At 37.2% G+C, this 17,964-nt stretch overlaps 2 protein-coding genes across 3 annotated transcripts in view; one reads left to right on the top strand and one right to left on the bottom strand.

Moving 5' to 3' along the window:
- Window positions 1-17,075, top strand: part of LOC140674883 (uncharacterized) — a 52,952-nt gene extending 35,877 nt beyond the window's left edge. The window contains exons 2-3 of the mRNA XM_072908790.1: window positions 2,790-2,981; window positions 14,254-17,075. Of these exons, the coding sequence (XP_072764891.1) occupies window positions 2,790-2,981; window positions 14,254-14,600 (539 nt within the window). The 3' untranslated portion in view covers window positions 14,601-17,075. The remainder of the gene's footprint in view (window positions 1-2,789; window positions 2,982-14,253) is intronic.
- The window catches only part of Qin (tudor domain-containing protein qin), a 141,186-nt gene that overhangs the window by 46,813 nt on the left and 76,409 nt on the right, over window positions 1-17,964 (bottom strand). The gene's annotated exons all lie outside the window — the stretch shown is intronic.

Here is a 17,964-nt window from a genome sequence, read left to right as displayed (position 1 = left end):
GAACATGAATGGAATGGAAAACGGAGACGGACGGGATGGATAGACAATATTTATTATACTCCCCTTTTTTTGCGAGCGACATAACAATGTAAATACATAGTTGAATAAATGTACGGACGCGCAATTGTAAAATTAGCCGAAGAAGTAACGATAATGTACTTGAAAGGCGATATATTCTCGATCCCGATATCGTAAAGTAATTTCGTCGCATAAATTATTGAGCGAAATGAAATACGAATTACTGTTATTACGTCACTCATGTATTTATAGGATTATGCAGAGTCTGCGTATTTCAGAACGATGCTCAGCAAACAACGAATAATACGATAAGAAATGACGCGTAAATTTTCACAACCGTAACGATCATTTCCCCGCCGTTATGGATGCGTGCGTAGCAACGCGTTCCGAAAAAACGGCAGTGTATTTTATTAAAACGTTGAACGTAGCGCGTCGAACAACGTTTGCAAATATTTCACGATGTTTAAATAGTATTTAGTTTTTAGGTCGCGTGTAGACATTAAAATCGCGTTTTACGCGCGATCGATGACACAGAATCACGCGTGAGAAAAAAAGGAAAAGAGAAAAAAAAAAAAAAAAAAAAAAAAAAAAAACTAGCGTATCGCGTCGATGTGTGTCTGATTGCAAATCCCGCGCGTGTGCGAATGTATTGTCCTCGCGCGCGAATTAATCCGCGGCGGCGTTTTAATGCATAAAGTTCGCTTCGTCGATGAGCCATTAATTAGCTTCCGCGGCACGGACGCGACAGCTGGCATATCATCAAATAGGATGAACACGCAGGCTTCCGCACGGCGTTCCGTAAATCGGAGTAACGCGTGTTGCCTCGATCGTGTTACCTCGTGCAAATAATGCGTCTTACTGTAAGGATTCGCACCGCGATTCGAATTTATCGCGCCGATATCGTGAATTTGATCGTACAAATTTATACTGCGACGAGAGCTTGACTAATCGTTGACTAATCCGTACATGTTAATAAAAAATGATACGGTAGAGGAGAAAATTGTATTCTTTAATTACAAACTGAGAACGAAGATCGTAGTTCGCTTTCTCGAAGTTTGATATTTAATTTTACTTTCTCCTACAGTTGCGGGTATTTTCTTAATTATTTTTACAGAAGTGTACAATTCCCGTCGGTTTTCCTCGGCAACTTTTCGAATTAGCCGCAGCTACTTTTATTCTAAAAAAATTCAAGGTTTTCCAGTTGGCTTGACCCAGTCCCCGGCCGAGACAAAACTTGCTTCATTCAAGCTGTGGACGGCGCAAAGTTTCGCGAGATACACACCTACGGGGAAGAGGTCTGTTGAAGTTTTGCGGCCACCATCGCGTCCACGGTGGCCCGATATCTACTGCGTTATTCATGATATATTTGTATAAACGGTCGCGACTTTGCTACGTATACTCGGTAATGAAATTAACACGCCCCGGAAGTGCGGTGTTAATTAATTTCAGATACATAGCGACGTTGTTGAACCGTTATCTCGACATCGAGGCGATCGAATACTATGACACGATCGCCTCGATGTCGTATTATCGGGAAGTTATACCAGATGTTTAACGTACCTGATAAAGACACACCGCAGCGTATAAAACGCAAATGTTTCGGAGGTTTCGCGAAAATCCCCGCGAACGACGTATTAATATTCAGCGAGGACATACGATAGAAGGAGTCTTGCGAATCGAACGAAATACAACATCTGGAACGCAAATACCATGCGATCCGCAGTATGCATCTGCAATACCGCTGGTATTATACAGCCATGTTTTCCCTCCCGGAGGAAAAACAAGCGGACAACGTGGACAATATCGATTAAACGTTCCTCCGCATGAATTAAAGAGACTGTAAAAATTTGTTTACCTCCGGGAACCACCTCGTGATGGTCGGCCGCATTTTCAAATGATTTAAATTTCAGATTGCTCAAATGACCAAGCCCCCGGAGGCTGCAGGCGCGGCACTTCCTTCTCTCCCTCCTCCCCTCTTTCTCTTTCGTATACAGACGAGATTCGTCAGGAAGGAAATAACAGAAGAAATAGTACTTCAATCGTGCGAATTAGTGAGAAGAAAGACGAATAGATAATGTAATTAAAAAGATAACGCAACCATTAATCCTGTGGTGCTAGATTTTGGATTTCTATGAATTAGAATGCTTAAGACTCCTCGTCCCTCACTGACGTCATATCGATTTATGATATCAAAAGCGAAAAATTATGTGCCAAAATAAATTAGTTTTCCCTCCCACGCCTCCGTCACCGCTCGCGTTCAATAGTAGATTAATGAAATGTCTCTTCTCATTTAGTTAATAAATAGCTATAAATCTTGATTGGGAGTATGTATTTTCGCTAGAAATATCCTGAAATATATGCAGATGAGAGTTATATATGTGCATTTACTAATGCACATAAATAATAAAAAAAGGTTTCCGTATATTTTACCAATTCATATTATCAGACTCGAGTAAAATACGAAAAATTTCATTTAGTTGACCAGAAAAAAAATTGTATAATTTTTCACTTTTAAAATTTGATGTTGATTTCGAGAAACAAACAAGTCTTTTGCAATGTTTAATTATCAAATATACAGATTCTATTACATAATTTTAAGAGTTTTGATACTTCACAAATTTAATCACAGATCAATTATTCGAGAAAATTTTAATACATCTCAAACATTTCACGTTTATATAAATTACGTTAAAAAAAAATTTTTTTTTTTAATTTTATACGCTTGTCAATCGTTGGATATATGTCATAACAACTGAATGTTTCTTTTACAGACGGTACACGTGACGGTCGGGGCGACAAAGTGTCGAAGCGAGCAAAGCCGCTCGATCCCGACGAAGACGATTATTACTACGATGATCCAGTGGACGAGAGGAACAATCCGACGAACGAAGCACCTGCCGTACCGCCCGGATTCCTGAGCCCGTCTGTGCGCGAGTACCTCGATCTCGGTAAATCGATACCCGGTACGTATAAACAAGATCTTCCGCGGAAAGTCGTCCCTTTGTGAATCACTTGTAGACCACCGACCAATTCCGGTCGACACATTTCGTTTATTCCTCCCTGTATGTAGTCTCTGAAATCCATTTCTCCTCGTCTTCTTCGCTTTATCTTCTCTACCTTCTTTTTCTTATTCTCACTCACCTTCCTACCCCTCGCCGAGCCGTCGTTCTTTTGATATCCGAATGGACGCGTCGCGTGAAAAAAATCGGCCAATCGTCTTGTACTCGAGAAATAAATAAAACTGAGAGGAAGAACTTAAATATTGAGACGAGAATTTATTATTGAACTCGCAAGAGACTTGCCAGGGAATAATGAGGAAATGAAGAAAGTACAAGATATGACGAAATAAGCAGAGAGAGAGAGAGAGAGAGAGAGAGAGAGAGAGAGAGAGAGAGAGAGAGAGAGAGAGAGAGAGAGAGAGAGAGAGAGAGAGAGAGGAGACAAGTCGATTGCGTTAGACAACACGTCTTCCGTCGAACGCATATCTTCCGTATTCTCGAGCAGGAAATATTTCACGCTCGACGGTGCCAGACTGCAAGAAATGTTAGGAATGCAGGAGTTACGCGCGGAATTGACCCTTTTCTTTAAAATACCGTCTGCAACCACTCTGTTTTTCATCAATAAGAACGGGAAATGCCGCCGAATCCGCGAAATATACAATCGCGCATAACGAGTGAAAAATCTAATATTCATTCGAGCAATCGTCATCTTAAAACGGAATTTTATGCAAAAAGATTTGTGTCGCGACCGAAGAAAGATCTTATTCTCTGCAGACACAAATTGACATGTATGTATGTATAAGTCTTATAAAAGAATACCTGCGAAGAAAAATGTATAAGTAATACTTTAAAACAGATTCTTTCTAACGGAATTTCAAGTTCCCTTTTTCCTTAAAAAATATCACTAAATAGTTCTTTCATTGATCAAATATTAACTTTAGCAAAATTTGAATACAAAGATTATTTAAAACAAAAATATTTATAATTAAATTAATAATTTATAATATTTACAATTAAAAGTTAAAAAAACTGGAAAAAATAATGTGCTCAATTTTCGTTGACAACAAAATTAGCTTCAAAAAGATCGAGAGACTCGTCATTTCTCATAGTGTCAATAATTTTGAAACACGTCTCGTATATGTATTCCCTGAAGTAGCGAGACCGAGGGATACGTGCCGTTCATGCGAATGAAACATCAGGTCGAGCGCGATACGCTTTGCCGGCTGCGATTATATAAGATTTGCCGGCCGCAAATGGATGGGATTTAAATCTAGACGAACGACGCAATATCACCGCCCGCGTTCATGAACACCCTTCAACGGGTAATCCCGCCGACAATAGACGCTGGAATGAAAAGGGAGATGCCGGCGCGCGAGCGGAAGTATATAAGGAAATACGTAGTCGCGCGCATATCTCGACGAGTAATAACTTATCTTCTATTCTGCTTCTTATACCCCCCATCCCTCCCAGGGTACTCGCAGTCGCATAAAGCGCGTTCAAACCGAGGAACTCGTCGAATACGCCAAGAAGGTTCCAGCCAGCAATTTCGCTGATATTTCGCAGCTTTTCATCCACAGATGAAACAAGAAGGGCCCGCGAAACACGAAGCACAACCTCGCCTCCCTCCTTTCGTCCCAACCCCTTCTTCCTCTTATTGTTGGTTAACCGGGCTCTGTCAATTTCTCTCTAACGCGTTTCTTTCGAACGCCTCACTCGAAAGTTTCTCTCGCTTGATATACGCGTGTAGGCCGATCGATATAAACTTTCCGATATCGGCATTTTTAATCTCTCGCTTGTCTGCCTTCGCCTATCAACCTATTAAACTTCGTTGGCAACTTTAATCACATAATTACCGCCGTTAGTAGCTGCACTTATACGCAGCATCTTGTAGGTTTTTTTATATATATTATAAAAATCAAAATTAAAAAAAGATTATTATTTGACAGACACGAACCGGAGCACCTGTGAATCAGAACAATATAGTTTCGTCCACAAGTTTCAAGGAATTATGGGATTTTAACGGATTAACTTGCTTGAATTAAATAATGACGAATTTATCAATAAGCGCTTTAAAAGAACCTCGCTTAGAACCTCAAAATTGTTCTATAAAATTATCAATTATTGTATATATTGGTTTTGATTAAACTACGCGATAAGATAATAATTTAGAATTATTTGTAAGAAGAAGTTTCGTTTCGTAATTTGAAACTTTTGCATGCAAAATTAATCAGAAATGTCCGAATAAAATAATCTAAAGAATTTCTATTTGTATTTAATAAATAAATAATTAATAAAGAACATTTTTTAATGCGAGTTTTCAAAATTGACATCGTGTAATGCATCGTTTCGTTGTTTGCTAGTTTTCATCATGGAGCGAAAGTCGCTTTTGGCTTTAAAAATCATTATTTCAGAGTAACAGCATTAGAGACATCGTAAATTCATGTCAGAGTAATTGAACGAGAAACGCTATTAATCTCAACTTTTCATCAGTGTGACGTAAGCCTTTTTTCAGGGTAAGGCTTTTTTCTCTATTTTAAAGAAAATTTGTAAAAATTATAAAAAAAAAAGAAATACATTCATACTTGGCAATTAATTTCTTTCTAATAATTAAAAATAAAAATCAAATGCGGAAAATAACATCGTGCGGGTAATAATCCGCGGTGCATTCGTTCGATTAAAAAATAACAGAGAGCTTATCGTAAATTAAAAAGAGCAGACGCACGTTTACAGCAGAAAATAACTACCAATGAATTAAGTGGAATATTTTTAAGTGAGGAGGCTTATCTTCAAATTACCGCGATAATCTTGTTGCCTATTAAACACGGGGTCTTATCACGTTTAAGCGCGATTTATGTCACTTTGTGCCGACTAATGGGTTCTTTGAACACTTGCAATTTCGACGCTGACCTATCGTAATGCAAACAGTATTCCCTTGAATTTTCCTCGATCGCCCTTCGGAGAGCGACGTCGCTTATCCGTTTCCCTTTAGCCGATCGATCGTAAAATATTTGTAGCCTCCGAGAGAAAATTCCTATAATGGAGTTTGCACATCGCGCCATCGAAGGGTAGAGGCTGCGCCGACAGAGCAACCCCTGCGTGTGCACGTTACACGCGATAGAAGGTGTCGACCAAACCTGATTTATAAGTGTACGCGTATATATATATAACACAAGGGGTGCACATAAAATTCATACATTAAATTAAATACGATCATAAGTACGATCTGAATATAGGGTATACTCGTAAAATTTTACAGACAGCAAATATGTATTTATTTTCGGCTCAGCCGCGAGGATTTACGTCCGTCGTCGAAACGCGAATTATATGTGTATACGCGATTAATCTGCCGACCACTGTTCTATGAGATCTGATTATTTGATAACGCGTAAAATTATACGTATTCCGTCGCGCGATTAAATCGATCACGCTTTCACTGTAACGCGCGAATATTGCGCGTTTAAATCCCTAAATACTCTATAATAGACGGCACAATAATTCTCGGCGATGATAAATATATAGATAAATATGGTAAATATATGTCGGTAATAATAAATAAATTCATGTCGCATTGTACATACGTTGTTGAAATAAAATGAGAGAATGTTGAAAATACAGATGAAACGCGTATGTGTGTGTGTGTGTGTGTGTGTGTGTGTGTGTGTGTGTGTGTGTGTGTGTGTGCAGTTGGCTATTATAAAAAAACTTTCAAAATGTCCGATTATTTCTAATATTCTCGCACAACACGCGAGGGAAATAATCTAATGATATTCTTGCAATATTTCAAGATGAAATCAGAGATAAATTATCGGTGCAGTCATTTTCTGAAAGATCCAATAAATGTGCAGCGCGATATCAGCCGTGAATTTGAGAAATTTTGCCAGGGCGATGGGGTGAAATTCCGTGAATATCCATCGACGACGGAACGAGATCTTCGTTGACGTCAATCTTGAAACGATGAGCGACAGCATTGATGATGTTGTCGACGACGACGACGACGACGACGCCGACGATGATGTCGATGCGCCTTTCGTCGACACGACGAGGACCGATTAGCGTTTGCAAATTCTCAAACAATGCCTGAGGAATTTACGATGTCGCGTCGCTCTATCGTAAACTCCGGTGTGTCGGCTAACTACCGTGACACCCTTCCGACAAGGGCTGATCATGCCGCTCCGAAGCAACTGACTATGAGTTGTTGCAGGGCGCAAAGGGAGCGAGAAGCCGAGTCAATGAGGAAGATGGTGTAACGAGAGCGACAAAGGCGGGACAAAAATAACGAGATGAAACGCGAGAAGATAGAAGAGTAAAAATAGCGGAAGAAAATAAAAAATAAATTTTCGCGTAATATAGAGAGTTTGAGAATAATGTGAGATGAAAATTTTTTATCAGAAAGATATCAAAAGATGTACGTGTCATGTGCATTTTGAAATATATAATATAAAACGTTTGTAAAACGTGCACAATAATGAGTACATAATCTGATAATAAACGCAAATTAAATTTAAATCGAAATCGCATAATAAATATATATAGCGTATTTTTAACTTTTTTACTCTCACATTTTATGACTTTTTAAATCTATTATTATTTCCTCTCCGCATTATGCATTTTATTACGTCGACTACATAATAAAATTCAAAAAATGTAAAAAATACATTTCTATATATTTTATTAATAAATGCCGTTTGCTTTTCTCCCTCTTTCTAATATCGCGAACGCAAAATAAAATCATTTCCAGACGAAAAGAAAGAAAAAAGAACGAATAACTGCGATGTTGAATCAATTTACCGTAAGGTAAATGTATCTCATTAACTTAACAGTTCTCAAATCTTCCGAAGGGTCGTACGAATGCAAAACCCACCCCTTACTCTCTGAATTTGAGCTTCGTATGCCATTTTCGGATAGAATAATAAAATAGTCTAATCCTGAACTCTATACCAACGCTCTCCTCGATGTTATGGTAGCTTTTGCGGAACCGAGCTGCACCAAGTGGGAAAGAAAGAGAGAAAGAGATAAAGAGAAAAGCAAGAGGGACAAAAATACGGGATTTGCTATATATGCGTCTCGCTTACACTCTTAAGTTTTCTTCTTCTCGCTTTTTCTTCCTTTCTTCGTATTTTCTCTCTCTTTTGCGCAAAACTAACTACGTTTTTACGTGCATTTCACGACATACGTACAATGGGAGGGAAAAAGGAGTTAAGGCGTAAGGGGGATGTAGAAAGGCGTACGAGGAATGGAGAGACGATGAGAGAGATGGTGGAAGAAGGAAGCGAAGTCTACTGGAGTGAGATGAATGGAGGGAACAATACGGGTTGGAGGGTTGCAGCAAATCTCTCGTTCTTGCGCCTGGCTGACTTTATGACGATGGTTGGCACAGTGAAACGTAAAAGAGAGAAAGACGAATACTGTTAGGAACGCAGGGAGAAAGAGCGAGAGAGAGAGAGAGAGAAAGAGAGAAAGAGAGAGAGGGAGAGAGCTTCGTGCGTGATCACGCGGACGTCGAAGCCTCGTCCTTCATCTCCAAAAGTAAACGTGTAAATTGTCAGAACGGAAACTTTCGCAAAGACAAATTTACTACAAAAAAAATATTAGACGAACAAAATATGCGTGCAAGTATATAAGATATAATACACAATATAAATATTTATATTAAGTAACTTTATATAAAGCGAAAAAAAACTACAGACATACTTGTCTGCAGAGTGCTTCAAGAATTCTTTATATTTTTTCAATTTTTTATTTGTCTTGAACAATTTTATGTTTAAATAACGATTTATATTTTATTCCGTTTACAATTTATAGCTAAATAATGATTTGTTGTGTAGGTTTTATAATTAAAGCCAATTTTAAACAAGTTTTAATTTGCAAGAAATTCTATTTATAATTTTATAGGTGTAATATAGAAAACATATAAAGATGTGAAATATATATATTTAAAATACATGTAGGATATATTTTATGCGATGTATATAAAATCACAAATAGAATTTTGTCTTGTCGCGAAATTCTATCGAAAGAGGATTTAAATAATGATTTGTACTTGTTCTGTGCGTTTTATGATTAAACGATACAATTTATGAAATTGATTCATCAAAACGAATTAATTCGATCAAACAATATATAATTCTCTTTTAATATCGAAATTAATATAAGTAATCCATAAAAAAACGCGCTATTATCCCCGGCTTCACGAGATGAACGAGCGAGAATCCTCGCATGTGCAATTAATGCCAAGCTGCACCGCTATTCGCGCCAAAGGATTAATATAACGTGCTGAAAATGGATTAATATTACGCTCGTTGGACAAACATCTCCAAAGTGTAAACGAACAACTGGATAATCACATGAAACAGGCTGTTTAATCGTCTTGGTATGATTCGAAGCAATTTCGAGCTCTCCGCCTCATTACGCACGACGCAGCTCACAAACTCGGAGCGTTCTCATTGCGTAAGACAACGCTTGATATCCAAAAGCGATTCACTTCCATTCGCGCGAGTGCATTTGCACGCGCGATATGCGTGCGTGCGTGCACCGGATATATTTCGGATTAATCGACAGAAATGCCGAGAGACGCGCCCCTCGGTTCTCACCTGACACTTGCCTTGTTACCTGCACAAAGCAATTTTCTCCGCTGTATCGACGTTCGTCGTCGTCTGCCAAATATACAAGACGCTTTAATATGTGTACGTGAGTGTATGTGTATGTGTATGTGTGTGTGTGTGTGTGTGTGTGTGTGTGTGTGTGTGTGTGTGTGTGTATATATATATTATATATAGCTATATCAGCACGTGCGTATCAGGCGTACAAAAAGAACCCCGTGCAAATCCCTGGCGCCGAACCCCGTCGTGCAACTTTGAATTAATGATTGCGTTATCATGAATAAGTCGTTAGGTAATTACATGTTTTGTACATCGCGAAAGGGTCAATCAATTTGATCTATTGCTTCACGTGCGTCGTGAAAAAGCAAGCCTGCTGTCGTCGCGACGCTCTTTCTCTAACTTTTCCTTCTTGTCGTGAAAAAGCAAGCCCTTTTCAAATTTTCCAAGTTTTAGCATACGTAGCATTTGTGCTGATATTGAAAAAAAAAAATATATATATATATATATATATATATATATATATAGTATCGTATCGCTTCTCTTTCGTGAGTGACTCGTTGATCGAGAAAAAGTTGTGGAAAAGAGGGAAGATATAACCTTGCTTGATATCTTTATAATTGCCAGTGATAATAATAACGTCAACGAGAAACGCCGGAAGATACAGGGATAAAGAGGGGTATGTATCTATTATAGTTGATACTCGTTAAAGAGTTCCTACACGACGAAAGAAGCGTAGAAAGGCAAAGGCAGAAAGGAAAAGACGAAGAGAGGGAGGGAGGGGGAGGAGGAGAGAAAGAGAGAGAGAGAGAGAGAGGATCCTTTGATTCGTGTACATCCCGTTTTGCTTATTTATTCTGCCTCAGTAATTCAAGACAGAAGTTTCCTGGCGCGCGATCCAAGTCTCTACGTGAACTTTTCATTGCGTTTCCCGATACATCCGGCAAGAGCTCCGCGATTCGTCGCGCAAGGAATATCGACTTTGCGATGCGCGCTCGTACAACTCGAATCATAAAACGAGATCGCGCTGTTAAACGACGAGCAGAGCATTCTTATTTGAAACATCAGATAAAATAATCGTACGTACGAATAAAAATAATTTAAAAGTAATTTAATTTTGTATAAAATGCACGAAAAATATCTATAACTAATTTGTTAAAAAGATAAATTACTTTTATTTAAACGATATATATATATATATATATATATACTGTGTCGAAAATAAATTTGTCCAAATATTATAACTGACTTATATGCGTTTCTGAAAAAACGACTTCCCGTGATGCCGTTCGATCGTTCGCAAAACTCAGGATCGGCTAATCGAAACACGGATGTAAGTAAGAAGTTCTTTAAACGAGGTTAAAGCGGCGAGGATACAGAAAACCGCCAAGGATTCTGCGGTATTTCCAGCTTCGTGATCTGTGCAGCGCGGTCGAGTCTTGATTTTAAAGATTCGTGTTTTTACTTGCGAAAGAGAAAGAGACGTAGAATTATAAAGATTACACGCGAGAGAAGAGAACACGCCATTCTCTCGGCGGCAAAGATAACAAGACCGGTGGTCTCGCACGGAGAGATTTGGCCACGTGCCAAAGCGTAAGATTCGCAAGAACAGAATTGCTGAGCCCGCACGATTCCCTTAAAGTAATGCTAAAAAGTACTTGACGGAGATAGTACCGACGGCAGTTCAACATTTTCTCCGATTTGCGAAAGAAGTTGTAAAGGAGGTCGACGCTTATTAAGAGAGTTTCTTCGTTTTAGCTCTCCACGAGAGACTGGACTCTAATCTAATGGAAAATGTCAATTTTTTTTTTTAATCTCATATTGTGATTTAAATGCTAAAATTTCAAACCGCCAACTGTAAACAAATAATTTTAAAATTATATTATAAGTCGAAAAGTTAATATCCCATTTTTGTGTTCTCAAGTTAATTTAATTTCAAAAATATTCCATCGTGCAAACTATCAATATGGTAATAATTCTTATCAAAATGATGGTAAACTGAAATGTATCAAAAGCATATAAGCATTTTATAAGAACATCGTTTGGTTTTGTTTCGAACGCGAATATTCTCGTTTTAATAATTTTACGTCAATGCAGTATCCTGTTTTGTCTCGGATCGCGAACAATTCCATCTCTACCTCGTTTCTTCTCAATATCTCTTTCTTTTACCATCTTTTACCCGTCTACTTCTTCATGTCTTTCGCTGGGTAGCTATTCGAATCTTATCGTGCGACAAGCTTAGTTTTGCCAGGCAAGAATATTATCGTTCGTAAAAGCGTACGAAGGCGGAACAACGAGACGTTCCGAGCAAGAGCTATGTAGAGAGAAATAGTACAAGATGTCTCAAAGTAGATTTATAATTTATGGAATTATATGGATTAAATTCTCAAAGACATGTGCTTTCATTAAAATCTTTCTCTCTCAACTTTAAAATTATGGTGTTATATAAATTTGCTAAAAGTATGTATAAATCTTATAAAAATAAACAATACACATATTTTATAGAATTTGATGCAATTATATTTTGTGCAATTTTACGCAAGGTTTATTCACCTCTAAACGAGATCAACTTATTCATAACTGCAAACTGTTCCTATATATAAGTTAATTAAAATTTATTATCCATTTCGAGCGACACACAATAAATATAAAGTTTTGTCAAACCGTAGATACTTTTAATTGCCATCAAAATGTTTATCGAAATATGCATCATATGTAAAATGAAAACTATATAATATTGTTTGGCTTGCGTGTTATTTGTTTTTTATGCATTGTTCCATATACTTTGGCTTTCTAACGAGTGAAGAAATTTTCGCGTCGATATCACCCGACGGAGACTCGTTCAAGTTAGCTGAAAACAGCGGATTGGCCAGACTTCGTCTCGAGCGCGTTGCAGGAATACCGATGCGGCGAAATGGACCGGTCTGTACGCGCGTACAACACCCCGAGAACGTATACAGTACGTGCGCCTTCCACGAGAGACGACGCGGTCGCATAAACTCGACCGTATCGCACCGACATCCATACGAAATTCGCAGCTTGCGTCGCTTGTCCGACCTGTTTTGTCAGCGGAAGAGATTCCACTGTACGGAATAAACGCTCGTTGTCTCGCTTCCGCACTCGCTATCTCTCGCTTTCTTCTGTCCGTCTCTTTCTCTCGCACCCCTACGGTGGTTGGGTCCGCGTAATTATAACTTCGGTAGAATCCACGACGACACTGTCGAATGTATTCTCGTTCTCGAGCTATTCACCCGTAAGTGTACTCGCGCACCGTGTCAGTCTAATTATTTCGTTTTCCACTGAGCCTCGGACCCGAGGTGAGAGAGGTTGGAACAAGGGTGGAAAAGTGCGATAGGGATGGAGGATCTCGAGGGTACTTTCTTGGAGCTCTTTTAACGGGTGTTTTAATGCGCCTACAAGTCTCTCTCGACCGCAAACCGTTTTAAGTTGTCCAACTTTTGTTTTCACTTCTTTTGATCGAGATACTAATTTTTCCTTGATTCTAGAATTAATTTACGCTGGCTAATATTAAATTAGAGATCATTTAAACGCAAAAACATTTTCATATCCGAGCACATGCCGCGAAATATTGATGAAAACTAAAAAGACGAAACTCTATTTTTCTTTTTGGTGTGTAAATAGTATAATTCGCACAATTAAACTGTCACAGATAAAAATTTTCAATTTTCCGATACAAGTATAAATTAGATTATTACAGACATTTAAAAAAACTGTCTTCTATTTTTTTCCAAGTCTTATTTCTGTGAAAAGAATATTTTAATTTTTTTTCCCTTTGTATATATTTTCCTCTATTTGTTCTCTACTTTTTTCTTTGCTTTCAATATTTTATCTAAATAAAATTATCGGAAATAATACTTATAAATTTCCTAGCTTTCGATACACAATCTCCTACAATTGTTAAATAAAGTTATGCGAAAAACGGCCTTTTTAATGAGATTCAAATGGCTGCGATTCTGAAAGTAACGAAGAGATGGAAACAGAAAATAGAAAAAAGGGCAAAGAACCGTGGCTGCACACCGATTCGTTTAACCCCTCATTTAAGTAGTTAATTCGTCCAAATCGTTCGGCACTTTATACGCATTTGCGAATTTCACGTAAAGAGAATCCGTGAGCGTTGAAATTACTGCCGGAATAAACCGTGAATTATTTAAGGCCTCAAATATACGATCGAACGATATCAAATGGGATGATGAAACATATTTGAATGTTCCAAGACCGCTCCATCCACGCTGTTAAAATATTGTCTATAATTTGAACTCATAAAGTATACTTTAATTGAAAAAAATATGTAGAGACCAATTAAAGTATTTATATTTCTTGTGTTATTACAATAATATCTTTATAGGATTAATCATTATATAGAGTGAGTCACAGGAGCCTGAGGATTTTCCAAATAAAATGAAATATAACTTAAATATTGATTTCTTGTCAAATAACAATAGAATATAAAACGCTTGAGTATATTAGTTGATCTCACCTTTTAAAATTAAAATTTTAAAATTATCTGACAAGAAATAAATATTTAAGTTATATATCTCATCTTTTTGTTTTAGTTTAACTCATTCTATACATCGATTTTTTTGTCGCGGAAGAACTTATGAAACTCATTGCGATTACAGGTCGACCAGGCACGGATTATCCGGTGCTGGGGAAAGTGCCCTACACAAATTTCTACTGCGACGACCAGTCCTTCCCCGGCTTCTTTGCCGACGTAGAGACGAGATGCCAGGCGTGGCATTATTGTGACATAGACGGCCGACAGGCAACGTTTCTCTGTCCAAACGGCACGCAATTCAGCCAAGCAGTATTCGTTTGCGACTGGTGGTTCAACGTGAGATGTGAGCTCAGCCCGAAGCTCTATGCCATCAACAGTCGACTTTACGGTACGCCTACCGAGAGCCCGACTAGACCTCATCGGCTGATCACGAAGGAACTTTTAGAGAATATCTTCGTGCGTAGGAAATGAAGAGGCTAAGCAGCCACGCGATACTCGCCTTGAAACAAAGAGAGAAGAAGAGAAGAAGCGAGAAAAAGAAGAGTCGTCGACGTTCGAGATGGAAAATACTTATTTCCATCGCCATATCGTAAAAAGAAACGCCGCGAGTCTTTAAGAATCCACACAAGATATCCTTTTATCTTCTTTAGCAAATCGTCGCGAATCATGTTACTTCAAGATTCTCGATTCTTTGCATCTCCAATCACTTAACTATTCCATTATCTATTGATCGACAAACCAGCGTCAGACTTATGCCTGGGCTTTATCACGATTGCGGAAACACTTTGACAGGAAACGTGAACGAGACATTCGAGAACATCCGATGAATGATCGGTCACGAGGAAAATACGCTACTCTCAAGAGCCATTCTCGGCGAGATTATCAAAAGAGATAAATCTTTGCCCAATAAATATCGAAGTGATTGGCGAAGACCTTTCGCAAGCGACGACTGACGCTAAGGAAATGAGAAGAATGCTCATCGATGCTGAGCACCGCTGTGTCAATAAGAGGGAAACCGGAGATGGACTTCCGCTCGCGTTCGTCCTTTTGCATTCGCGGCTTTACGATTCTCAATACGGTTCTTAATTGTTGATGAAATCCAGTCCGACATTACTAGTAATTCTCCTTTTTTGCCCATGTCTTTACAAACGGATGTCGTCGATATCTCTTTATCGCGCGTCTCGATGGATAAAAAGGTTCGGAAATTAATTGTTATGACAGTACAAGAACCACGTGCCATCGACACATTTGCACGAAAATCAATCAGCCACGTGCTCTATGATCGATCATCAAACACGGACGCGACTCTCGTCAGATAATGATACTTCGACTGCGTTATAATATATTTGATAGACTGTCTATTTTCGTTGTATTTTCAGTAGCGATCATTTGTATGTTAATTATGTTTATCGACGCAAAAATAGATCATAACGAAGCAATCTTAACAAAGTTTAATTACGCTTTAATTTTGCGAATGTCGTAGTGTTTATTGTACTTTCAGAAGTGAGTTTTTATAGCTAAATTTTGTCTATATATATATATATATATATATATATATATATATATATATAGGCAAATATCGTCAAAATATCTTTAATATGTTGTTGTAAATATAGTACCAATTGCGAATACACACAGCATCTAACCGAAAATATTATCAACTTGTTAATATTGTTGTATGAAATCGTTGAGCGAAATATAATAATTATAATTATACTAAAAACAAATAAAAATTTGACATTTCTTTATATTTTAATTCTTTATACAAGCAATTATTTTGATATGATAAAACAAAAATATTATGATTTACTATTATAATTTGTATTATTGTTTTCAACAATTTATGGCCCAAACAGTATAATATTATGTACAATATATATTTAAAATGTGTGCAAAAATCATTTAATCCAAGTAATCATTTAAAAATATAAAAATTGCATTGTTTTACAAAATAGAATTTTTGCGACAATAAAAACGGCTACCTGTTTCGAATTTCAAGAAGAAATCTCGTTGCGCGTATACGGCAGGTGCAAAAGTTGATGCTATCCCAAAATCAATAGCCAAATAATACGATTGTAAACATTTTGATTGTTATCCGAACAAAGTACGACAACGGCAGGTTTGCCGGCAATTAGTAATGGTATGTTGTGCGATATTATTGCGGCTTGCGTTTCGTAACGTTCTGAAGAGCGATCATGCGATGAATTCTCGTCACGATTAACAAACGAGTATATATACATATAATCGAATCGTGAGATGCAGTTTTTATTTTCTTCCTTTATTGTGCAGAAAAATTGATAGACATAACTAATAATACTCGAAGCATTTTCCTTAAGCATGCTTGAGTTCGTAATAGTAATTAGTTGTTGAAATTGTGAATGAGCAAGCGAACATTTTGTGTAACGTCACTGTCGTTTGTAATGTTTGTTGTAAGCGCTTTCTGCAATGAGTGAACACATGTGCCTAATACCTTTGCGCTTTGTACATAATAGAGATATGAATCATGTCTACTAAGCCATTATAAGCCAATTTTATTTTGTAGCGCTATAAACTCATTAGTAATTTTGTGTGAAAAAAAAAGATAAATGTTTAATCAAGAGTGAAAAAAATTGATGTTTGTCAAAATTCTAATAAATACAAAATTGACGATGAAAATGTGCGATTAAAAAAAGTATCCCGAAACTTATAAATAATTAGTTATTCTGTAAAATCTGACGTGGAATGTAATCTTCATAAAGTCCTGAACATTCTGCAAGAATGCAATTACTGAAATTTTTATTCAATATAAGGGAAGAAGCTTTTACGGGAGGAAGTTAGAGTAAATTAGTTTGAAAACTTTTTGATACTATGCATCTTCAATGAGAAATGCCAACCTTTGTTATCAATTTGCTAATGAGAAACGGTTAACGAAGAGAAACAATTTTAGGTAAATTAAAAATTATTTCTTAAACAAGTGGCGAGATTTAAGCCGAATATTTGAAGAGTTACGCTTATTTTGATTATAAAAAAAAAAATCTAAAGTAATTCGTTCCGTTTGCGGTTTATAGTAAATATGCATCATTAATTGACAGCGTCCATTTTTTTATCTATAATCGTGAGGTTTCAAGCATTGTGGTTGAATCACATTTAACTCGATTTAAGAGTCGCGTCAACCAATTATTCACGCGAAAGCGATAATAAAGAAAGATGCGCGATGACAGTCTAATTTTGGACGAAATTCAATTCAGTCCATTTCCAATATTTCCAGTTTAAATCTGTGCTAGTAAAAGATGCGTTTTACAAGCGAACGAGCCTATTGACATTTTAATAATGTCGCATACATCTGAGAGACAATTTTATTTCGAAGATAAAATTGAAGAAATTATTTCTTTAAAAAAATTATATACAATAAGATATATCAAATAAATAATAAACGTGTAATTATTTTTATATATTCCAAACTTAAAAGTCGCGAGGAGAGAATCGATAAAGTACGTAACGCAATGTTATAGTCTCGATAATCAAACAGACTGAAAACATCCTTTTGTGTAACTTGAGAATTGTTAAAAAAAAATTGCCAACAGTAGTGGTCTAATGATGGTGGCGAGTACTGTCACTGCTGCCACAACTGAATCACCCCTACACAACGTGAATGTGAAGAGTTTTGTATAAAATATCAGATATCCATGTTGTGTTAAATGAACCGCAAGTTGTATTTCGCGAAATAATTGATTTTGTATCAGAATTTTTTTTCCACAAACCGCGTTAGTGCGGCGCGATGGCACGTTTGTCTCTGTGGTTTCTGTTTCAATCTTATTTTATCTCCTCCGCCTCCCTCTTTTCACCCCTCCGCTAT

Source organism: Anoplolepis gracilipes, chromosome 16 (genome assembly GCF_047496725.1).
Source record: "Anoplolepis gracilipes chromosome 16, ASM4749672v1, whole genome shotgun sequence".
Taxonomy (NCBI): domain Eukaryota; kingdom Metazoa; phylum Arthropoda; class Insecta; order Hymenoptera; family Formicidae; genus Anoplolepis; species Anoplolepis gracilipes.
Note: the sequence above shows the minus strand (reverse complement) of the source record. Positions and strands in the feature narration are given on the sequence as shown.